At 37.5% G+C, this 23,512-nt stretch overlaps 1 protein-coding gene across 1 annotated transcript; it reads left to right on the top strand.

Annotated features, from left to right (window-relative positions):
- Window positions 1-560: 560 nt before the first annotated feature.
- On the top strand, window positions 561-22,496 carry LOC139443710 (dentin sialophosphoprotein-like). The gene is made up of 18 exons (XM_071224645.1): window positions 561-684; window positions 1,464-1,544; window positions 2,870-2,950; window positions 3,390-3,470; window positions 4,796-4,876; window positions 5,316-5,396; window positions 6,910-6,963; window positions 7,805-7,858; window positions 8,221-8,304; window positions 14,625-14,705; window positions 15,483-15,536; window positions 16,464-16,544; window positions 18,978-19,031; window positions 19,362-19,415; window positions 20,514-20,567; window positions 21,282-21,335; window positions 21,666-21,719; window positions 22,435-22,496. Exons 1-18 carry the CDS (start codon window positions 561-563, stop codon window positions 22,494-22,496), a joined length of 1,269 nt encoding a protein of 422 aa, XP_071080746.1.
- The last annotated feature ends 1,016 nt before the right edge of the window (window positions 22,497-23,512 follow it).

Genomic DNA, 23,512 nt, shown 5'->3' with positions numbered 1-23,512 from the left:
TAGAAAATATTATTTCCTCAAACATCTGAAAATGACTGTAAAAAATGATAAGGGACCTACCATTAAATATTCTGGTGTGGGATGGAAAAAAAGGAGCTGAACAATTTCTTTGTCTGGAACAGTTATGTTTTTCAAAAGAATCCAAACACCCTGTGTAGCATTGCATTGTGCTGTTAAATGAGCCAGAATTAGGAACAATATATTAAACATTGATTTCTAAGTGTTTCATTATTCAGTAAATGTCCAGTTTGTAACCCTACTCCCACCATGAAATGCAATGAATAAATATCCCCCAGATATTTCATTCTGATGATATATCTGTCAGTGACGTTATATCTGCAACGCTATATAAACGCTCTGTTGTGCAGCAATTTATCTACAAAGAACCCAACCGTTCATACTCACAGGTGACTAGGCTCCACGTACGTATCTTAGCTGAGCTTTAGACGTTACTCTTGCAGAGATTATATTTTGTTTCAACTGTATGACAAGCAAGATATATGACACAATGTATTCATCTGTATGCCTAAAATGTGATTGTTAATATGTTTCAGTGCAAAATGATCGTACAGGTGTTGCTCTCCGTTCTCCTGGTGTCAGTCACTCTGACTGAAGGCATAGGCATTCGGGGTGCTTTTGAAGGTATTCCTACGTTTGGGCTCAATGAGAATGATTTAGTTGCAAGTGATTTAGTGACATTTAAATGGCTAACAAAGCACATTCGCGTTTATGTTAACATATGCGGGACAAAGTAGGCCAAATCCACAAACATACAACTGTTTCCTGATGGACTGATACTAGAAGGGGCGAGTGTGTGAAATGACCTTTGAACTTGACATTGTGAATAATTACCATAACAACTAATGTCTGCAACTAGATTTTTATGACTTACATACTGTTTGGGCAACATAACCACCTGCCCTTTAATTCGATTAAAAAATCCGAGGCGGAAGCAGACAAACTGGCCCCAGCTCATCGTTCAAATTGCGCAGCACGTCAAACATTAGGAACCTGTTTTATCACCAGAGGCGAATTTATGCCTTTGGGGCACTATTTCGCCTGTCAGTTTTTATCGTATTTTCAATGTTCCTTCCGTTTTTCAAATTTATTTTTGGTCAAACATTTGTGATTAGGTATGTCTTAAAGTATGAAAATCTGCAAAGTGAGTATGTTGAGTTTACGTGCCCTTTAATGTGCCCTTTAAAAAAACCAAAACAAGCATGTCACAGAAATCAGCTACCAATGCATCTCAAGAAATGAAGACCATTCTTCCAATTTATCTTTTCTAGATATCTAGAATGGTGACGGTTGTCACAATCCATCTACAGGAAACAGCTATTTTAGAATGTTTTCCTAATCACACTTAGTTTTCCATAGACGATATAGGAGGATAGGAGAAATATAGATTCATAGATCAAAACAACCGATATTTTACTAATAGTTGTTAAATCTGTTACAATTAGAGTCTGCCTCTGAATCATCCTCTGGTTCCTCTTCCTCATCATCCTCGGAGTCCACAGAAGAAGTGAAGCGTGATACTGAAGGTAATCATGTAGTTAATGTTCAGGTTGAGAGGCGTGTTCTGTTGCTCATCTAGTGCTACTTGACAGGTTATATAAGAAAAATACAATCATCTAAACTGAAATGTTTGGATAGACATGTCTTTGGTGTTCAAAAGTATTGTACATCTGTGAAAATAGTATCTAATTATCTGAATAAATTGAGGACCAATCGCAAAAACATGCTTTTTAATGACGTGAACGGTGTCAAATCTTACATGGAAGGAACAATCTTTTGGACCATCGCGTGATGATTAGAGTGTGAGGGCGTTCCTAACCACAAAGGAGCAGTACTCTAGTTAAGATATCAACACTGCTAAGAATGAAAAGCAAGTTATTACTAAACAAACAATGTCATCAATTTTATATGAAAAAAATAGCAACGGGGCACAGAACACCTTAATATTGTATGAATGTCACTGATTTATACCTGTGCAATGTTTATTCAAGACATCATGTGTTCTACAAGCTGGTTTATCCGCAATCTTGAAAGCCATATAGCAGCTTATTAGATTAATACACACTATTGTGCCTTCCATTCATGGAACGTTGGAAATATCAAGACATACTGATGTCATCAACACTTTATAATCGAACAAGGTTATTTCGAAATATGTATCTAAAAGCGATATCAAGCCCACTATCATTTTCTCTATCTAACTGGTTTGTTATCCTTTTAGGGAACCATGATCAAAGTATGTCTAGATGTATTTGTTATTACCTGAGCATTTGATAAGTAAATGGGATAAATTATTGAATTTAGAATCGTCTTTGGAATCCTCCCCTGGGTCATCTTCGTCATCCTCCTCAGAATCGACAGAAGAAGGTAAGGTCAATGATGAAGGCAATCGTTTATCTAGGTTACATGTTAAAAGAAAATCACTTTTGACAAAAATGAAGTGATGGCTGAGTGGGTGGTTTAACGTCCGCAGTGAAAGTATCGTTGCAATGTCACAATGAGAGAAAGTCTGATAATTATGTTCTGGCGTCTAGCCATCCCACATTACAGTGAAACAGATAAAAACATGACGGTATAAACCATAGTCCTCAGCCTTCCGCGAATTGAAGCTTGGAAATTTCTACTGACGCAATTGCAGTCAAAAAACCCTTCATACGTGAAACATAGTTATTTGAGGATTAGTGTTTTACCAGTATGCTGGACAGTTCTCCCTCCGTTCTCTATTTTTTCTGTTTTATCCTTTCATGCATCAACCATTAGAATTTTAGGGAAACATGATCAAAGTATGTCTAGATTTATTTGTTATTTCCTGAGCATTTGATAAGTAAATGGGATAAATTATTGAATTTAGACTCGTCTTCGGAATCCTCCCCTGGGTCATCTTCGTCATCCTCCTCAGAATCGACAGAAGAAGGTGAGAGCAATGATGAAGGTAATGTCTGATGAGTGTTCCATAAGCAACAACACGACAAATGTGTAATAGCGTCCGTGTTACCACTGCATCTCATGAAATGTAGATTATTCTTGTATGTGTTCAGCCTATTAGATATCTATAAATGTCGCAGTCGTCACTGAATCATATACTGTAACAGTTACTTAGAATGCCTGACCCTACTGCTATGAATAATCAGAATCGACAGAAGAAAGCGAGAGCAACGATGAAGGTAATTGCCTCCAGTTGAGGCTCAACAGCACGAAGACTATTCTTCCACGAGTTTATCCTTTTCAGATGTCTTGAACTGTGACAGTTGTCACTATCCACATAATAGAAACAGTTTTCCATAGAAGATGTAGGAGGATAGGAGAAATATAGATTCATAGATCAAAACAACCGATATTTTACTAATAGTTGTTAAATCTGTTACAATTAGAGTCTGCCTCTGAATCATCCTCTGGTTCCTCTTCCTCATCATCCTCGGAGTCCACAGAAGAAGTGAAGCGTGATACTGAAGGTAATCATGTAGTTAATGTTCAGGTTGAGAGGCGTGTTCTGTTGCTCATCTAGTGCTACTTGACAGGTTATATAAGAAAAATACAATCATCTAAACTGAAATGTTTGGATAGACATGTCTTTGGTGTTCAAAAGTATTGTACATCTGTGAAAATAGTATCTAATTATCTGAATAAATTGAGGACCAATCGCAAAAACATGCTTTTTAATGACGTGAACGGTGTCAAATCTTACATGGAAGGAACAATCTTTTGGACCATCGCTTGATGATTAGAGTGTGAGGGAGTTCCTAACCACAAAGAAGCAGTACTCTAGTTAAGATATCAACACTGCTAAGAATGAAAAGCAAATTATTACTAAACAAACAATGTCATCAATTTTATATGAAAAAAATAGCAACGGGGCACAGAACACCTTAATATTGTATGAATGTCACTGATTTATACCTGTGCAATGTTTATTCAAGACATCATGTGTTCTACAAGCTGGTTTATCCGCAATCTTGAAAGCCATATAGCAGCTTATTAGATTAATACACACTATTGTGCCTTCCATTCATGGAACGTTGGAAATATCAAGACATACTGATGTCATCAACACTTTATAATCGAACAAGGTTATTTCGAAATATGTATCTAAAAGCGATATCAAGCCCACTATCATTTTCTCTATCTAACTGGTTTGTTATCCTTTTAGGGAACCATGATCAAAGTATGTCTAGATGTATTTGTTATTACCTGAGCATTTGATAAGTAAATGGGATAAATTATTGAATTTAGAATCGTCTTTGGAATCCTCCCCTGGGTCATCTTCGTCATCCTCCTCAGAATCGACAGAAGAAGGTAAGGTCAATGATGAAGGCAATCGTTTATCTAGGTTACATGTTAAAAGAAAATCACTTTTGACAAAAATGAAGTGATGGCTGAGTGGGTGGTTTAACGTCCGCAGTGAAAGTATCGTTGCAATGTCACAATGAGAGAAAGTCTGATAATTATGTTCTGGCGTCTAGCCATCCCACATTACAGTGAAACAGATAAAAACATGACGGTATAAACCATAGTCCTCAGCCTTCCGCGAATTGAAGCTTGGAAATTTCTACTGACGCAATTGCAGTCAGGAAACCCTTCATACGTGAAACATAGTTATTTGAGGATTAGTGTTTTACCAGTATGCTGGACAGTTCTTCCTCCTTTCTCTATTTTTTCTGTTTTATCCTTTCATGCATCAACCATTAGAATTTTAGGGAAACATGATCAAAGTATGTCTAGATTTATTTGTTATTTCCTGAGCATTTGATAAGTAAATGGGATACATTATTGAATTTAGACTCGCCTTCGGAATCCTCCCCTGGGTCATCTTCGTCATCCTCCTCAGAATCGACAGAAGAAGGTGAGAGCAATGATGAAGGTAATGTCTGATGAGTGTTCCATAAGCAACAACACGACAAATGTGTAATAGCGTCCGTGTTACCACTGCATCTCATGAAATGTAGATTATTCTTGTATGTGTTCAGCCTATTAGATATCTATAAATGTCGCAGTCGTCACTGAATCATATACTGTAACAGTTACTTAGAATGCCTGACCCTACTGCTATGAATAATCAGAATCGACAGAAGAAAGCGAGAGCAACGATGAAGGTAATTGCCTCCAGTTGAGGCTCAACAGCACGAAGACTATTCTTCCACGAGTTTATCCTTTTCAGATGTCTTGAACTGTGACAGTTGTCACTATCCACATAATAGAAACAGTTTTCCATAGAAGATGTAGGAGGATAGGAGAAATATAGATTCATAGATCAAAACAACCGATATTTTACTAATAGTTGTTAAATCTGTTACAATTAGAGTCTGCCTCTGAATCATCCTCTGGTTCCTCTTCCTCATCATCCTCGGAGTCCACAGAAGAAGTGAAGCGTGATACTGAAGGTAATCATGTAGTTAATGTTCAGGTTGAGAGGCGTGTTCTGTTGCTCATCTAGTGCTACTTGACAGGTTATATAAGAAAAATACAATCATCTAAACTGAAATGTTTGGATAGACATGTCTTTGGTGTTCAAAAGTATTGTACATCTGTGAAAATAGTATCTAATTATCTGAATAAATTGAGGACCAATCGCAAAAACATGCTTTTTAATGACGTGAACGGTGTCAAATCTTACATGGAAGGAACAATCTTTTGGACCATCGCGTGATGATTAGAGTGTTAGGGCGTTCCTAACCACAAAGGAGCAGTAATTTAGTTAAGATATCAACACTGCTAAGAATGAAAAGCAAATTATTACTAAACAAACAATTTCATCAATTTTATATGAAAAAAAGTAACAACGGGGCACAGAACACCTTAATATTGTATGATTGTCGCTGATCTATACCTGTGCAATGTATATTCAAGACATCGTGTGTTCTACAACCTGGTTAATCCGCAATCTTGAAAGCCATGTAGCATCTAATTAGGTTAATACACACTATTTTGCTTTCCATTCATGGAACGGTTGAAATATCAAGACATACTGATGTCATCAACACTTTATGATCGAACAAGGTTATTTCGAAATATGTATCTAAAAGCACACGATCATTTTCTCTTTCTAACTGGTTTGTTATCCTTTTATTTACCTAGCACCAGCTCGTCAGGGTAACATATGTTCCTCGTTTGTCTGTGCATTCCAATGTCATACAATGGCTAGTTGACATGTTGACGTACTTAATACTTATGGAATCATCCTCTGAATCATCAGTATCGTCAGAAGAAGATGACAGCAATGATGAAGGCAATCATTTATCTAGGTTACATGTTACATCACTTAATAATATTTTAAAGCCTGAGTGGGTGGTTTAACGTCTACTATGAAATTATCGTTGCAATGTCAAAATATTTTCAATCACCATTTTATTTGAGTGTGGCGCCGATCCTAACCATAAAGGTGAATTGACTAAGTAAAGATATCAAAACTGATGAGAATGAAAAAAGAACATATTATCAGACGTACTCTTTCATCTCTTTTATCTGACAAAAGCAACAACAGGGGACAGAACACCTTAACTTTGTATGGATGTCACTGATCTATACCTGTGCGAATGTTAATTCAAGACATCGTGTGTTAACCTGGGTAATCCGCAATCGTGAAAGTCAAATAACAGCTTATTAGATTAATACACACTATTTTGTCTTCCATTCGTGCAACGGTTGAAATATCAAGAGATCCTGATGTCAACTCTTTATAATCAAGCAAGGTTGTTTCGAAATTGGTATCTAAAAGCGTTATGAAGCCCACGATCATTTTCTCTTTCAAAATTATTCTTTTATGTGTTCACCCTCTCAGATATCTACAAATGTCGCAGTCGTCACTGAATGATGTACTGTAACAGTTACTTTGAATGACTTACCCCACTGCTATGTGATGGCTAGTTGACAGGATGACGTGCCTTATATTTACAGAATCATCCTCTGAATCATCAGAATCGACAGAAGAAAGCGAGAGCAACGATGAGGGTAACTGAAAGATTATTTAAAATCCTCGGTATTGTCCATAATGGCATGATGACATAAATCACTCCCTTTTTAATTCAGGAAAATAGTCTACACGTTATGTATTAAGTATCCTTTTTTGGATCTACAGTTTGTCAGGTGTAAAATGTTTGATGTTTCTCTCGATCTCATTCAATGTGGAGGCTATCTGACATGATAATGTGATTTATTTGAGAATCATCATCCGAATCTTCCGAATCGACTGAAGAAAGTAAGAGCAATGACGAAAGGTAATCCTGTATTCAGGATTGATGTTAGAAATCGACTGCTTTGTTCAAGAGTGAGAAGTGAATGTGATGTTTAATGCCCCTTTTGGGATTATTGTTACATTATTAGGGCGATGGAAAGAATGTCCAAATCTCTGTTCATTATCACACTACACAGAGAACGAAATACAGCTTTATCACAATGAGTACAACTTGATTGACGGGCAAACAGGTCAACTATGCAAGTCCTAGCATCTTGCTACCTTGGCATCTGTTCAGTGAGTGAGTGAGTGAGTACGTATGGTTTGACGCCGCTTTTAGTAATATTCCAGCAATATCAGGGCGGAGAACACCAGAAATGGGCTTCATACATAGTAACCGTTTAGGGAATCGAACCCGTGACGAACAAACGCTTTAATCACAAGGCTTACCCAAGAATGGCTTGATAGCATCAACCACATGCTTTTGACTCTCATTTTCACTTTCATCTAAACATCCTTTCTGTAAGTTTGTCAGGATGCCATATGCTCTACGTTTCTCCTCTCGTTCCTGGACGCTGTGTGGCCTTTCAACGTGAAAATATCATGTTTATTTTTAAGAATCATCATCGGAATCATCCGAGTCGACAGAAGAAAGTGAGAACAGCGAGGAAGGTAATCCTGTGTTAAAATCCTATGATTTAGCCATTAAGGAGAAATGAGTGAGATGTTTAATGCTCCTGTCAGGCAAACGCCCAATACTTTATTCAACTCACACCAAGCAGAGAACCAACTACGGCATTCTTATATCAGGATAAAGCATACAACTATGTTTCGCTATTTTGAAATAGTCCTATTGCAAGCATCAACCGTTCATATTTGGATAATGGTTATTTGAAATATTTTCGATCCACTTAACCAGGTTGTTATCCCTATTTTCTTGCATACTTTGTCCGCACTCAGTTTGTTAGCTCTTTGTTATATTCCCATTATATAATATAATCATTTGATTTGTGAAGGTTTCTTACTGATTTTAGAATCATCTTCTGAATCATCCTCTGGGTCATCTTCATCTTCGTCATCCTCCTCAGAATCCTCAGAAGAAAATGAGAACGAAGAAGGTAATCTTACGTTTATGGGTGCAGTAGAAAAAACACGACGAGAATGTCATAGCCTTGTGCTACATCTGCCTTTTGTGAAAGGACGACTCTACTTGTTTGAACGTATCTTGTCATGTGATGTTGCTACCTGTGAAGACCAGTCTTGGTCTTCAGCAACCCATAGGAGGCGACTATGTTTGTCGTAAGAGCGACTAATGAGGTCGGGTGTTCACTGTTCAGGCTTGCTTACTTTGTTGATACATGTCATCGTATCCCAATAGCGTAGATTTATGCACATGGTGTCAATCACTCGATTTTCTGGTCAAGACTTGATAATTTACAAACCGCCATTAAACAACAAACAAGGAAACGCATGTTGCAGTTACCGACTATGATAGCTTTTACTAGGTTACTTTTAGGTAACGATATATTCATCTATAAAATCAATTGATAATACACAATATTCATTAAGTCTATTAAATCCTCAATTCTTCATATACGCATCAAGATTGCTTTGAAATTACCGCGTTGTCAAATATATGGCCAGTTAAAGGTTTTGACATCTGCTGAGGAACATGAGAAAGTGCAACAATAACATAACGCCAGACAAAAAGGAAGACAATACAAATTCTTCTCCCTTTCTACTGCAGCACACCCGTGAAGATCCGCGGTAGAATAGGTCTTCAGCAACCCAGTCTTGCCGTAAAAGGCGACTATGCTGGTCGTAAAATGCAACTAACGGGATGGGGTGGTCAGGCTCGCTGGATTGTCTATTCCAGACTCGATTATTTACAGACCGCCGTCATATAGCTGGAATATTTCCGAGTGCGGCGTAAAACAAGAAACCAACCAAACAATCTACTGCAGCATCTAGAAAAACAAAGTAATCTTGATATTATCAGATGATATGTAGACGATGTAGTCACATTTTTAAACTGTGTTTAGAAACAAGAACTATGATGAAATATAAAAATACTGTAGGAATATGGTATAGTGGGCATAGTAAATGGTGTAGTATGCTCGTGATAGATATAACATATGTACCCCTGTATATGTACGAGTCAACAATACCCGTGAAGATCCGGGTTAAAATTAGTCTTCAGCAACCCATGTTTGTACTAAGAGGCGACTGACGAGATCGGGTGGTTGAGCTCACTGACTTGGTTGATGCATGTCATCTTGTCCCAAATGCGTTTATCGATGCTCATGATGTCGATCACTGGATTGACTGGTCCACACTTGATTATTTACAGATTTACAAACAAATATGAATCATCAATGTATGTCCAAGATGGAGTTTCTGGTCTCAAAATCAATTCTCTTTTTCAGCGAAATTTGCATAGAGGATGGAACACTGCTTGGAAACCTGCCTTTATCAACTGTGCAGAAATATCGACCGATAGCATTTCAATTGTATGTTTTATAGAATAAAAAGTTCGTGACAGAATGTGTCTTTGTGTAACATTATGTGACAATCTATGGCGTTTCAGTCAAGGTTCCCAAACCTTCGAATAGGCAAAAACATCTTTATCAGTTCCAAGAGAATAAAGGGAATCTTCTCTGAAAACATGCAGACGGTGTCCTCCATATACAGTGATCAAGGAAAAGTGGATCATTGACCGGATGTAATTGTGACAACGACATAAATCGCTAGCCCTATGGCAGCCGTAAACCTTTAAAATCGAGTGCTTCGGCAACCGTGTTTCATTACTTTTACTTTGAAACCGCCCTGATGTTGTGAGCAACATTCCATTCCGTATGGGTACAGTGACACTTCATTAGTCAAGTCACCCACCTTCCCTACCCGTGTGGGTGCGTGCGTGCGTGCGTGCGTGATTGCGTGCGTGAGTACGTGCGTGCGCGGGCGTATGCGTGTCTCGAATCTCATTCATGGAAAAAGATAAACCATCAGAAATGATGATTCACACAAAAATTAGAATAAGGAGTAAAGGAGTCCTATTCTCTGCGAGATGGTTTAGAGAGAAGTTAATGTGAGAAGTGACAATGTTTCAGGGGTGGGTGGGTGAATGCTTTTGCACAAAAACAATGTAACAAAGAATGCCAATTGGCAATCGAAACTGAACCAGACAACTGATGGTTGGTCGTATTGGCAACGATACACACAATCGACACGTCACACAATCATGCAGGTCACATGAGTGCAGTTTTAATGTCTTTATGATTTAATGTCATCTACATCAATGATCTGAAATCGTTCAATAATCATCAATAAGCATATTCCTTCCACTGAAATAAAGGAGATAAATGAGAACGTCTCGTCTTTTTCATATTTAGATCTATGCATAAAGATTCTGAATGACAAAACACTCTCCACAAGACAAGACAACGAGAAGACTTCAACTTTCCAACAGTCAACTTTTCCTATTTGTCGAGCAATATTCCTGCAGCTCAATCCCTTAATGCCTACATTTCACAACTTTTGAGATACAATCGAACATTTTCTTTCTTCCAAGATTTCAAAGAGCCTCGTACGACTCTTGCTCAGAAGTTGTTTAATCAACATATGTTCCCATGTTTTCAAGTGAACAATTCATCTCCCTTGCCTTTGCATGTGTTTGTGACGGGTGCCACTGGTGGGGTTAGGATACGTTCACCTTTTCGCGAACACCTGGTATCACCTCTATTTGAATGTGATTTATAAACACATGCTCATGATATAGTCGGAATCGTACAATCGGCTTGCTTTCGGCAGAATTTTCAGATGAATATGGAAATGGTTTTATAGCTTTTATTTTGTAGTTGACTGAGATTATAAAGAACTGAACAACAATAACTATCGGTGTTTATAAAATACAATATCATTCATAATAACTTCCAACAACCAAAAAGACATGTGTGTAGTTTTACTTATCGAAATCTCGGATATCAATTCAGTAATGAATGGATACTCTCCAATCGGCTAAACGTAGAAGGCAGTGCATTAAGTGAAGTAATTCTGAAACAACTGACTATTGGATCATGACAACATTTAGATAATGCAACGTGGGGCCACTATCAAACAACCTGTACCATGTAGGGATTCTTGGGTATTCCTGGTGAGAATTGCTCACCAATGCTGGTCGTTAGAGGCAACTTAATGGATCGGGTAGTCAGGCGACTTCGTGTGTCATTGTATCCCGACGGAAGAAATATAGAGAATAGGCACTGAGGATGATAACGATCCCAGTCGTGGATTCAAAAGCTAATCCTGAAAGTAATAACTGTTACTCCAAAACAGATGGTCATCTAACATGACCATGTGCGTGAGTAAGTATTCTTTTACGCCGCTTTTAGCAATATTCCAGAAATACCACGGGGGACACCAGCAATTGACTTCACCCAGGGTAGTATAAGTGAAAGATTCTCTGGTGCTTCCAAATAAAGAGAAAGTCTTGAGCAGTTTCAATGTATCAGCACAAAAACATTTCAGCATAATTGATAAGAGCTATTGAGCTGATGGTGAAACTCGGAATCTTCAGTCCATCAAGATAACATCGTCCCAGTTCAAGTAATATTCAGTCAACGCAGGAGAATAACCAATCTCGATTATTTGCCAAAACATTGGGCGAAGAAAGACAAAATAGTGATGAAAAAGTATACAGTGGTGACACTATCGACTCTTAACCAGACAATCCAGTGAAACGATATCTCGTTTCAACTTTCAACGATATTGTTATTTTGAATTACGTCTGCTGCTTGCAAGTGAAGAGACTCTGCTGTGTCGATTGTGTCATCACTGATTTACAAAATAATATCACTAGATTATCTGGTCAAGACTCGATTGTTTACAGACAAATTGGCCACCGGTACAGGCTACAGGCTACTGATAGAGTAGGGAATGCTTCCCCTTTTCGCGAACACTTGGTGTCATCACTTGGTCGATGTTTCTGCTGGTGGATTGAGGTCTCCGAGTGTCATCATAAGCTCAGTAGCATTTATCAATTATGCTGCGTCAGCGACAAAAGATATGTTTGGACCGATACATTAAAACCGTTCCCATTGTGTTGAAAAACGAACGTTTTTCTATCACTGATAACTAGCAGAATCTCTGCACTTGTACACATCAGACGTAATTCGGTTTTTCTTTCAGACAAATATTGGGAGGAGAAACGCTATGTGCAGGCAACAAACACATACTTTTTGAAAGGTTTACTGAGGCCATGAATGTTGTAACGCTGATCAAACAGCGTTGGAGCAAAAGTCGTATGCTGCTCTTTGAATCTTTCGTAGAAAAAAAAGAGTATGCTTTACTGTACCTAACAAATTGTGAGAGTCGCCTATCCAGCCATTGGACAAGGACGTAACTCAATCTTTCTATGAAGTCAGCACTTATTTACGCAAGACTTAAGAGAGAAGGTAACTTACGGAATGAAAACACCTCGGAAAAACTGAACTACAAAATCATCCTGTACCCACATGTTTATGCTAAAGTCCAAACTCCACAGGAAACGCCACATACACCACACTATAACAAATCTGTGCGATAACACCATTTGGTAAAAAGGATGAAATAGAAGACCAGGGCTTCATTTACTCGATGGCTCAATGTGACTATAATAAATGTTCATGAAGAATTGATCATGTAGTATATATGGATGTCGGTAAATATCTTCCTTTTATATTACAGTGAAAGGAAAGATGCTTTCAATGAATAAATACCATCTGGTACTCTTACAGAAGCTGATAACTTTATCCAAATGTAATGAATATATATCCCCCCGATGTTTCATTCCGATGTAATTTGAAAATCTATCTATCGATATTAATATATAACTGACGATAAGCATAATGTACCACAGTTAAAATAAATTGATGTATATCAATATGCACATTTAAAGGAAATGTGCTGTAACAGGCCAGAACATCTGGCTTCTGAATGTAAAGGAGATTTTGATCATTTTATTCATATATAGATATAAATAACATAAATCTGACACGAGTTTCCTGATCATTTGATATCGACATACACATTCAAAAGTGAAGTGTGCTGACCAGCATGTTTTAGATACGATACGTGATCTTTGAGCTTATTTCATTTGGTACTTTGTTGCAAGTTGACTTACCGTGTGCATAGTGTTTTAGGTAAGAAGATGGTTACTTTATTCAGATGACATGAATAATTATCCTCCAGATGTCGCATTTTAAGAATATTTGATAATAATGACGTTATCTAAAGTACTATATAAATGCCCTGTTGATCAGAAAGATTCTAAGAATTCACCAGTTCACTTTCGCAGGTAAGTACGAACCATTGTGGGTTTTTTTCACAGTAGCTTACGATTTTTTAACATCATCGTCCATACTGGAATACTAAAGTGTTGGTATGCTTGTGTTAACAAACAACTATGTAGTTGGTCTCGTTTCACTGCATGAAACAAATGAATTTCTAACACCGCCAAAAGAAGAAAAACGCATGCTTATTACAAAATGTCAATATGTTTCAGTGCAAAATGATCGTACAGGTGTTGCTCTCCGTTCTCCTGGTGTCAATCACTCTGACTGAAGGTAGTCGCATTCGAGGAGGAAACATTAGGGAAGCTTTTGAAGGTAATGAAAATGATTACGTTGCAAGTGATTGAGTGGCATTTAAATGACTAACAAAGCACTTTTGCATTTATGTTACCATAAACCGAACAAAATTAGGCCAAATCCACAAACATACAACTGTTTCCTGATGGACTGATAATAGAAGGGGCGAGTGTGTGAAATGACCTTTGAACTTGACATTGTGAATAATTACCATAACAACTAATGTCTGAAACTAGATTTTTATGACTTACATACTGTTTGGGCAACATAACCACCTGCCCTTTAATTCGATTAAAAAATCCGAGGCGGAAGCAGACAAACTGGCCCCAGCTCATCGTTCAAATTGCGCAGCACGTCAAACATTAGGAACCTGTTTTATCACCAGAGGCGAATTTATGCCTTCGGGGCACTATTTCGCCTGTCAGTTTTTATCGTATTTTTAATGTTCCCTCCGTTTTTCAAATTAATTTTGGTCAAACATTTGTGATTAGGTATGTCTTAAAGTATGAAAATCTGCCCTTTAGTATGAAAATCTGCCCTTTAATGTGCCCTTTAAAAACAAAACAAGCATGTAATAGCATTCAGCTACCAATGAATCTCAAGAAATAAAGACCATTCTTCCAATTAATCTTTTCTAGATATCTAGAATTCTTACAGTTGTCACAATCCATCTACAGGAAACAGCTATTTTAGAATTGCTTCCTGATCACACTTAGTTTTCCACAGACCATATAGGAGGATAGGAGAAATATAGATTCATAGATCAAAACAACCGATATTTTACTAATAGTTGTTAAATCTGTTACAATTAGAGTCTGCCTCTGAATCATCCTCTGGTTCCTCTTCCTCATCATCCTCGGAGTCCACAGAAGAAGTGAAGCGTGATACTGAAGGTAATCATGTAGTTAATGTTCAGGTTGAGAGGCGTGTTCTGTTGCTCATCTCGTGCTATTTGACAGGTTATATAAGAAAGACGCAATCATCTAAACTGAAATGTTAGGAAAGACATATCCTTGGTGTTAAAAAGAATTTACATCTGTGAAAGTATTATCTAATCATCTGAATAAATTCAGGACCAATCGCAAAACACATGCTTTTTAATGACGTGAACGGTGCCAACCTTTTGGACCATCACTTGATGATTTGAGTGTGTGGGCGTCCCTAACCACAAAGGGACACTAATTGAGTTGAGGTATCAACACTGCTAAGAATGAAAAAGAAATTATTACTATACAAACAATTTCATCAATTTTATATGAAAAAAGTAACAACGGGGCACAGAACACCTTAATTTTGTATGAATGTCACTGATATATACCTGTGCAATGTTTATTCAAGACATCGTGTGTTCTACCTGGTTAATCCGCAATCTTGAAAGTCATATAGCAGCTTATTAGGTTAATACACACTATTTTGCCTTCCATTCATGGAACGGTTGAAATATCAAGACATACTGATGTCATCAACTCTTTATAATCGAACAAGGTTATTTCGAAATATGTATCTAAAAGCGTAATGAAGCCCGCGCTCATTCTCTCTTTCTAACTTGTTTTTTATCCTTTTATTTACCTAGCACCAGCTCGTCAGGGTATTGTATGTTCCTCACTTGTCTGTGCATTTCAATGTCATACAATGGCTAGTTGACATGTTGACGTACTTAATACTTGTAGAATCATCCCCTGAATCATCAGAATTGACAGAAGAAGATGAGAGCAATGATGAAGGTAATCGTTTATCTAGGTTACATCACTTTTTACAATAAGTAAGTTATGGCTGAGTGGGTGGTTTGACGTCCGCAGTGAAAGTATCGTTGCAATATCATAATGAGAGAAAGCCTGATAATTATGTTCTGGCGTCTAGCCATCCCACATAACAGTGAAACAGATAAAAACATGACGGTATAAACCATAGTCCCCAGCCTTCCGCGAATTGAAGCTTGTAAGTTTCTACTGACGCAGTTGCAGTCAAAAGACCCTTCATACGTGAAACATAGTTATATGAGAATTAGTGTTTTACCAGTATGCTGGACAGTTCTCCCTCCGTTCTCTATTTTTTCTGTTTTATCCTTTCATGCATCAACCATTAGAATTTTAGGGACACATGATCAAAGTATGTCTAGATTTATTTGTTATTACATGAGCATTTGATAAGCAAATGTGTTAAATTATTCAATTTAGAATCGTCTTCGGAATCCTCCTCAGAATCGACAGAAGATGGTGACAGCAATGATGAAGGTATATTTCATGAGTATTCCATATACAAATATACTACAAATTACCACTGCATCTCCAGAAATATAGATTATTCTTGTATGTGTTAACCCAATTAGTTATCTATAAATGTCGTAGTCGTCACTGAATCATATACTGTAACAGTTACTTAGAATGCCTGACCCCACTGCTATGAATCATTAGAATGGACAGAAGAAAGCAAGAGCAACGATGAAGGTAATTGCATGTTGAGGCTCCACAGCACGAAGACTATATTTCCACGAGTTCATCTTTTTTAGATGTCCAGAACTGTGACAGTTGTCACTGTCGACATAATGGAAACAGTTTTCCATTCAAGATGTAGGAGGATAGGAGAAATATAGATTGATAGAACAAAACAACCAACATTTCACTAATATTTGTTAAATCTGTCACCATTAGAATCTTCCTCTGAATCAACCTCTGGTTCCTCTTCCTCATCATCCTCGGAGTCAACAGAAGAAGTGAAGCGTGATATTGAAGGTAATCATGTAGTTAATGTTCAGGTTGAGAGGCGTGTTCTGTAGCTCATCTAGTGCTACTTGACAGGTAATATAAGAAAGACGCAATCATCTAAACTGATATGTTTCGAAAGACATCCTTGGTGTTAAAAAAAATTGTACATCTGTGAAAGAATTATCTAATTATCTTAGTGAAATGAGGACCAATGTAAAACAAATCGTGTTTTATAATGACATGAATGGAACCAAATCTTACATGGAAGGAACAATCTTTTGGACCATCACTTGATGGTGTGTGTGGGCGTTCCTAACCACGACGGGGCAGTAATTTTGTAAAGACATCAACACTGATAAGAATGAACATGAAATTATTACTATACAAACAATTTAATCTCTTTTATCTGAAAAAAGGGCAGATCACCTTAATTTTGTATGAATGTCAATCATCTGTACCGGTGCAATGTTTATTCAATACACCGTGTGTTTTACAACCTGGTTAATCCGCAATCTTGAAAGCCAAATAGAAGCTTATTAGGTTTATATACACATTGTTTTTCTTCCATTCGTGGAACGGTTGAAATATCAAGCGATACTGATGTCATCAACTCTTTACAATCAAGCAAGGTTATTTCGAAATAGGTAGCTTATGGCATTAGGTAGCCTGCGATCATTTTCTCTTTCTAACTTGTTTGTTATCTTTTTATTTATCTACCACCAGCTGGTCATTGTAAATGATGTTTCCTTGTTTATCTGTGCATTCTTATGCCACACAAAACACGACAAATGTGTCATAGCGTCCGTGTTACCAATGCATCTCAAGAAATGTAGATTATGTTTGTATGTGTTCACCCGCTTAAATGTCTATAAATGTCGCAGTCGTCACTGAATCATGTACTGTAACAGTTACTTAGAATGACTGACCCCACTGCTATGGGATGGCTAGTTGACAGGATGCCGTGCCTTATATTTACAGAATCGCCAAAAGAAAAAAAGGGAGCAACGATTAAGGTAATTGAAAGTTGAAAACATATTAAACATCCTCTGTATTGTCCATAATTGTTAGACTTTGTTGCAAGGTGTTATTGCCAATGTGTAAAATACTGCAGCAATAACACGATGACGGACAAAAAAGGAAAACTCTACAGGTCTTCGCATCTTGCTATCCTGGCATCTGAAGAAAACAATAATGGCATGATGTCATAAACCAATCCCTTTTTCATCTACCAACAGTTTGTCAGGTGTAAAATGTTTGATGTTTCTCTCGTTCTCATTCAGTGTGGTGGCTATCTGATATGATAACGTGATTTATTTGAGAACCATCATCCAAATCTTCCGAATCGACTGAAGAAAGTAAGAGCAACGTTAACGTAAGGTAATCCTGTATTCAGGATTGATGTTGGAAACCGACTGCTTTGTTCATGAGTGAGAAGTGAATTTGATGTTTAATGCCCCTTTTGGGATTATTGTTACATTATTAGGGCAATGGAGGGAATGTCCAAATATCTGTTTATTTATCAAACCACACAGAGAACGAAATACATCTTTATCACAATGTGTACAACTCGATTGACGGGCAAACATGTCAACTATGCAAGTCCTAGAATCTTGCTACCCTGGTATCTGTTGATTGAATGAGTGAGTACGTATGGTTTGACACCCCTCTTAGTATTATTCCAGTAATATCAGGGCGGAGAACACCAGAAATGGGCTTCATACATAGTAACAATGTAGGGAACCCAGGTCTTCGCATCTTGCTATCCTGGCATCTGAAGAAAATAATAAAGGCATGATGTTATAAACCACTCCCTTTTTCATTCCGGAAAATATTCTACACGTTCTGTTTTAAGAAACCTTTTATGTATCTACCAACAGTTTGTCAGGTGTAAAATGTTTGATGTTTCCCTCGTTCTCATTCAATGTTGTGGCTATCTGACATGATGATGTGATATATTTGAGAATCATCATTCGAATCTTCCGAATCGACTGAAGAAAGTAAGAGCAACGACGATGATAATCCTGTATTCATGATTGATGTTAGAAATCGACTGTGAGAAGTGAATGTGATGTTTAATGCCCGTTTAGGGATTATTGTTACATTTTTAGGGCGATTGAGGGAATGCTACCCTGGCATATGTTGATTGAGTAAGTGCGAACGTATGGTTTGACGCCGCTTTTAGTAATATTCCAGCATTATCAGGGCGGAGAACACCAGAAATGGGCTTCATACACAGTAACCATATAGGGAACCGAACCCGTGACGAACAAACGCTTTAATCACAAGGCTAACCCAAGAATGGCCAAGAAATGTAGATTATTCTTGTATGTGTTCATCCACTTAGAAATCTATAAATGTCGCAGTCGTCACTGAATCATGTACTGTCATAGTTACTTAAAATGACTGGCCCCACTGCTATCTGATGGCTAGTTGACAGGATGACGTGCCTTATATTTACAGAATCGTCCTCTGAATCTTCAGAATCGACAGAGGAAACTGAGATTAAGGAAAAAGGTAATCGTTTTTCTAGGTTACATGTTAAAAGAAAATCACTTTGGACAATACGTAAGTGATGGCTGAGTGGGAGGTTTAACTTCCGAAATGAAATGATCGTTGAAATATTACAATGAGAGAAAGCCTGCAAAAACACGACAAATGTGTCATCGTGTCCGTGTTACCAATGCATCTCAAGAAATGTAGATTATTCTAGTATGTGTTCATCCTCTTAGATGTCTCAAATGTCGCAATCGTCACTGAATCATCTACTGTAACAGTTACTTAAAATGACTGGCCCAACTGCTATGTGATGGCTAGTTGACAGGATGACGTGCCTTATATTTACAGAATCGTCCTCTGAATCTTCAGAATCGACAGAAGAAACTGAGATTAAGGAAAAAGGTAATCGTTTATCTAGGTTACATGTTAAAAGAAAATCACTTTTGACAATACGTAAGTGATGGCTGAGTGGAAAGTTTAACTTCCGAAATGAAATGATCGTTGAAATATTACAATGAGAGAAAGCCTGCAAAAACACGACAAATGTGTCATAGTGTCCGTGTTACAAATGCATCTCAAGAAATGTAGATTATTCTAGTATGTGTTCATCCTTTAGATATCTATAAATGTCGCTGTCAGCACTGAATCATGTACTGTAACAGTTACTTAAAATGACTGGCCCAACTGCTATAGGATGGCTAGTTGACAGGATGACGTGCCTTATATTTACAGAATCGTCCTCTCAATCTTCAGAATCGACAGAAGAAACTGAGATTAAGAAAAAAGGTAATCGTTTATCTAGGTTACATGTTAAAAGAAAATCACTTTTGACAATAGGTAAGAGATGGCTGAGTGGGAGGTTTAACTTCCGAAATGAAATTATCGTTGAAATATTACAATGAGAGAAAGCCTGCAAAAACACGACAAATGTGTCATAGTGTCCGTGTTACCAATGCATCTCAAGAAATGTAGATTATTCTAGTATGTGTTCATCCACTTAGATGTCTCAAATGTCGCAGTCGTCACTGAATCATGTACTGTAACAGTTATTTAAAATGACTGGCCCCACTGCTATACGATAGGTAGTTGACAGGATGACGTACCTTATATTTACAGAATCGTCCTCTGAGTTATCAGAATCGACAGAAGAAACTGAAAGTAACGAAAAAGGTAATCGTTTATCTTGGTTACATGTTAAAAGAAAATCACTTTTGACAATGCGTAAGTGATGGCTGAGTGGGAGGTTTAACTTCCGAAATGAAATGATCGTTGAAATATTACAATGAAAGAAAGCCTGCAAAAACACGACAAATGTGTCATAGTGTCCGTGTTACCAATGCATCTCAAGAAATGTAGATTATTCTAGTATGTGTTCATCCTTTAGATATCTATAAATGTCGCAGTCGTCACTGAATCATGTACTGTAACAGTTACTTAAAATGACTGAACCAACTGCTATGTGATGGCTAGTTGACAGGATGACGTGCCTTGTATTTACAGAATCGTCCTCTCAATCTTCAGAATCGACAGAGGAAACTGAGATTAAGGAAAAAGGTAATCGTTTATCTAGGTTACATGTTAAAAGAAAATCACTTTTGACAATACGTAAGTGATGGCTGAGTGGGAGGTTTAACTTCCGAAATGAAATGATCGTTGAAATATTACAATGAAAGAAAGCCTGCAAAAACACGACAAATGTGTCATAGTGTCCGTGTTACAATTGCATCTCAAGAAATGTAGATTATTATAGTATGTGTTCATCCTCTTAGATGTCTCAAATGTCGCAGTCGTCACTGAATCATGTACTGTAACAGTTACTTAAAATGACTGAACCAACTGCTATACGATAGCTAGTTGACAGGATGACGTGCCTTATATTTACAGAATCGTCCTCTGAGTTATCAGAATCGACAGAAGAAACTGAAAGTAACGAAAAAGGTAATCGTTTATCTAGGTTACATGTTAAAAGAAAATCACTTTTGACAATACGTAAGTGATGGCTGAGTGGGAGGTTTAACTTCCGAAATGAAATGATCGTTGAAATATTACAATGAAAGAAAGCCTGCAAAAACACGACAAATGTGTCATCGTGTCCGTGTTATCAATGCATCTCAAGAAATGTAGATTTTTCTTGTATGTGTTCATCCACTTAGATGTCTCAAATGTCGCAGTCGTCACTGAATCATGTACTGTAACAGTTACTTAAAATGACTGGCCCAACTGCTATGTGATGGCTAGTTGACAGGATGACGTGCCTTATATTTACAGAATCGTCCTCTAAATCTTCAGAATCGACAGAAGAAACTGAGATTAAGGAAAAAGGTAATCGTTTATCTAGGTTACATGTTAAAAGAAAATCACTTTTGACAATACGTAAGTGATGGCTGAGTGGGAGGTTTAACTTCCGAAATGAAATGATCGTTGAAATATTACAATGAGAGAAAGCCTGCAAAAACACGACAAATGTGTCATAGTGTCCGTGTTACAAATGCATTTCAAGAAATGTAGATTATTCTAGTATGTGTTCATCCACTTAGATGTCTCAAATGTCGCTGTCGTCACTGAATCATGTACTGTAACAGTTACTTAAAATGACTGGCCCAACTGCTATGTGATGGCTAGTTGACAGGATGACGTGCCTTATATTTACAGAATCGTCCTCTGAATCTTCAGAATCGACAGAGGAAACTGAGATTAAGGAAAAAGGTAATCGTTTATCTAGGTTACATGTTAAAAGAAAATCACTTTTGACAATACGTAAGTGATGGCTGAGTGGGAGGTTTAACTTCCGAAATGAAATGATCGTTGAAATATTACAATGAAAGAAAGCCTGCAAAAAACACGACAAATGTGTCATAGTGTCCGTGTTACCAATGCATCTCAAGAAATGTAGATTATTCTAGTATGTGTTCATCCTCTTAGATGTCTCAAATGTCGCAGTCGTCACTGAATCATGTACTGTAACAGTTACTTAAAATGACTGGCCCAACTGGTATGGGATGGCTAGTTGACAGGATGACGTGCCTTATATTTACAGAATCGTCCTCTCAATCTTCAGAATCGACAGAGGAAACTGAGATTAAGGAAAAAGGTAATCGTTTATCTTGGTTACATGTTAAAAGAAAATCACTTTTGACAATATGTAAGTGATGACTGAGTGGGAGGTTTAACTTCCGAAATGAAATGATCGTTGAAATATTACAATGAGAGAAAGCCTGCAAAAACACGACAAATGTGTCATAGTGTCCGTGTTACCAATGCATCTCAAGAAATGTAGATTATTCTAGTATGTGTTCACCCTTTAGATATCTATAAATGTCGCAGTCGTCACTGAATCATGTACTGTAACAGTTACTTAAAATGACTGGCCCCACTGCTATGGGATGGCTAGTTGACAGGATGACGTGCCTTATATTTACAGAATCGTCCTCTGAGTTATCAGAATCGACAGAAGAAACTGAGAACAACGATATAGGTAATTGAAAGTTGAAAAAATATTAAACATTCTCTGTATTGTCCATAATTGTTAGACTCTGTTGCAAGGTGTTATTGCCAATGTGTAAAATACTGCAGCAATAACACGATGGCGGACAAAAAAAGGAAAACTCTGCAGGTCTTCGCATCTTGCTATCCTGGCATCTGAGCAAAATAATAAAGGCATGATGTCATAAACCACTCCCTTTTTCATTCCGGAAAATATTCTACACGTTCTGTTTTAAGTATCCTTTTATGTATCTACCAACAGTTTGTCAGGTGTAAAATGTTTGATGTTTCTCTCGTTCTCATTCAATGTGGTGGCTGTCTGATATGATAACGTGATTTATTTGAGAACCAGCATCCAAATCTTCCGAATCGACTGGAGAAAGTAAGAGCAACGTTAACGTAAGGTAATCCTGTATTCAGGATTGATGTTGGAAACCGACTGCTTTGTTCATGAGTGAGAAGTGAATTTGATGTTTAATGCCCCTTTGGGGATTATTGTTACATTATTAGGGCAATGGAGGGAATGTCCAAATATCTGTTTATTTATCAAACCACACAGAGAACGAAATACACCTTTATCACAATGTGTACAACTCGATTGACGGGCAAACATGTCAATTATGCAAGTCCTAGAATCTTGCTACCCTGGTATCTGTTGATTGAATGAGTGAGTACGTATGGTTTGACGCCCCTCTTAGTATTATTCCAGCAATATCAGGGCGGAGAACACCAGAAATGGGCTTCATACATAGTAACAATGTAGGGAACCCGTGACGAACAAACGCTTTAATCACAAGGCTAACCCAAGAATGGCTTGATAGCATCAACCACATGCATCAAGATTGCTTTGAAATTACCGCGTTGTCAAATATATGGCCAGTTAAAGGTTTTGACATCTGCTGAGGAACATGAGAAAGTGCAACAATAACATAACGCCAGACAAAAAGGAAGACAATACAAATTCTTTTCCCTTTCTACTGCAGTACACCCGTGAAGATCCGCGGTAGAATAGGTCT

The sequence above is a fragment of the Haliotis cracherodii genome, unplaced genomic scaffold, assembly GCF_022045235.1.
Source record: "Haliotis cracherodii isolate W230 unplaced genomic scaffold, xgHalCrac1.p SCAF_5, whole genome shotgun sequence".
In the NCBI taxonomy this organism is placed as follows: Eukaryota; Metazoa; Mollusca; class Gastropoda; order Lepetellida; family Haliotidae; genus Haliotis; species Haliotis cracherodii.
The sequence above is the reverse complement of the archived record's forward strand: the minus strand, read 5'-3'. Positions and strand labels throughout refer to the sequence as shown.

Coding starts and splice junctions, on each gene's coding strand:
- LOC139443710 (XM_071224645.1), top strand. CDS start 561: ATGATCGTACAGGTGTTGCTCTCCGTTCTCCTGGTGTCAGTCACTCTG. Junction 685..1,463: donor TGAGAATGATTTAGTTGCAA/GTGATTTAGTGA, acceptor TGTTACAATTAG/AGTCTGCCTCTGAATCATCC. Junction 21,720..22,434: donor AACTGAGATTAAGGAAAAAG/GTAATCGTTTAT, acceptor TTATATTTACAG/AATCGTCCTCTGAGTTATCA.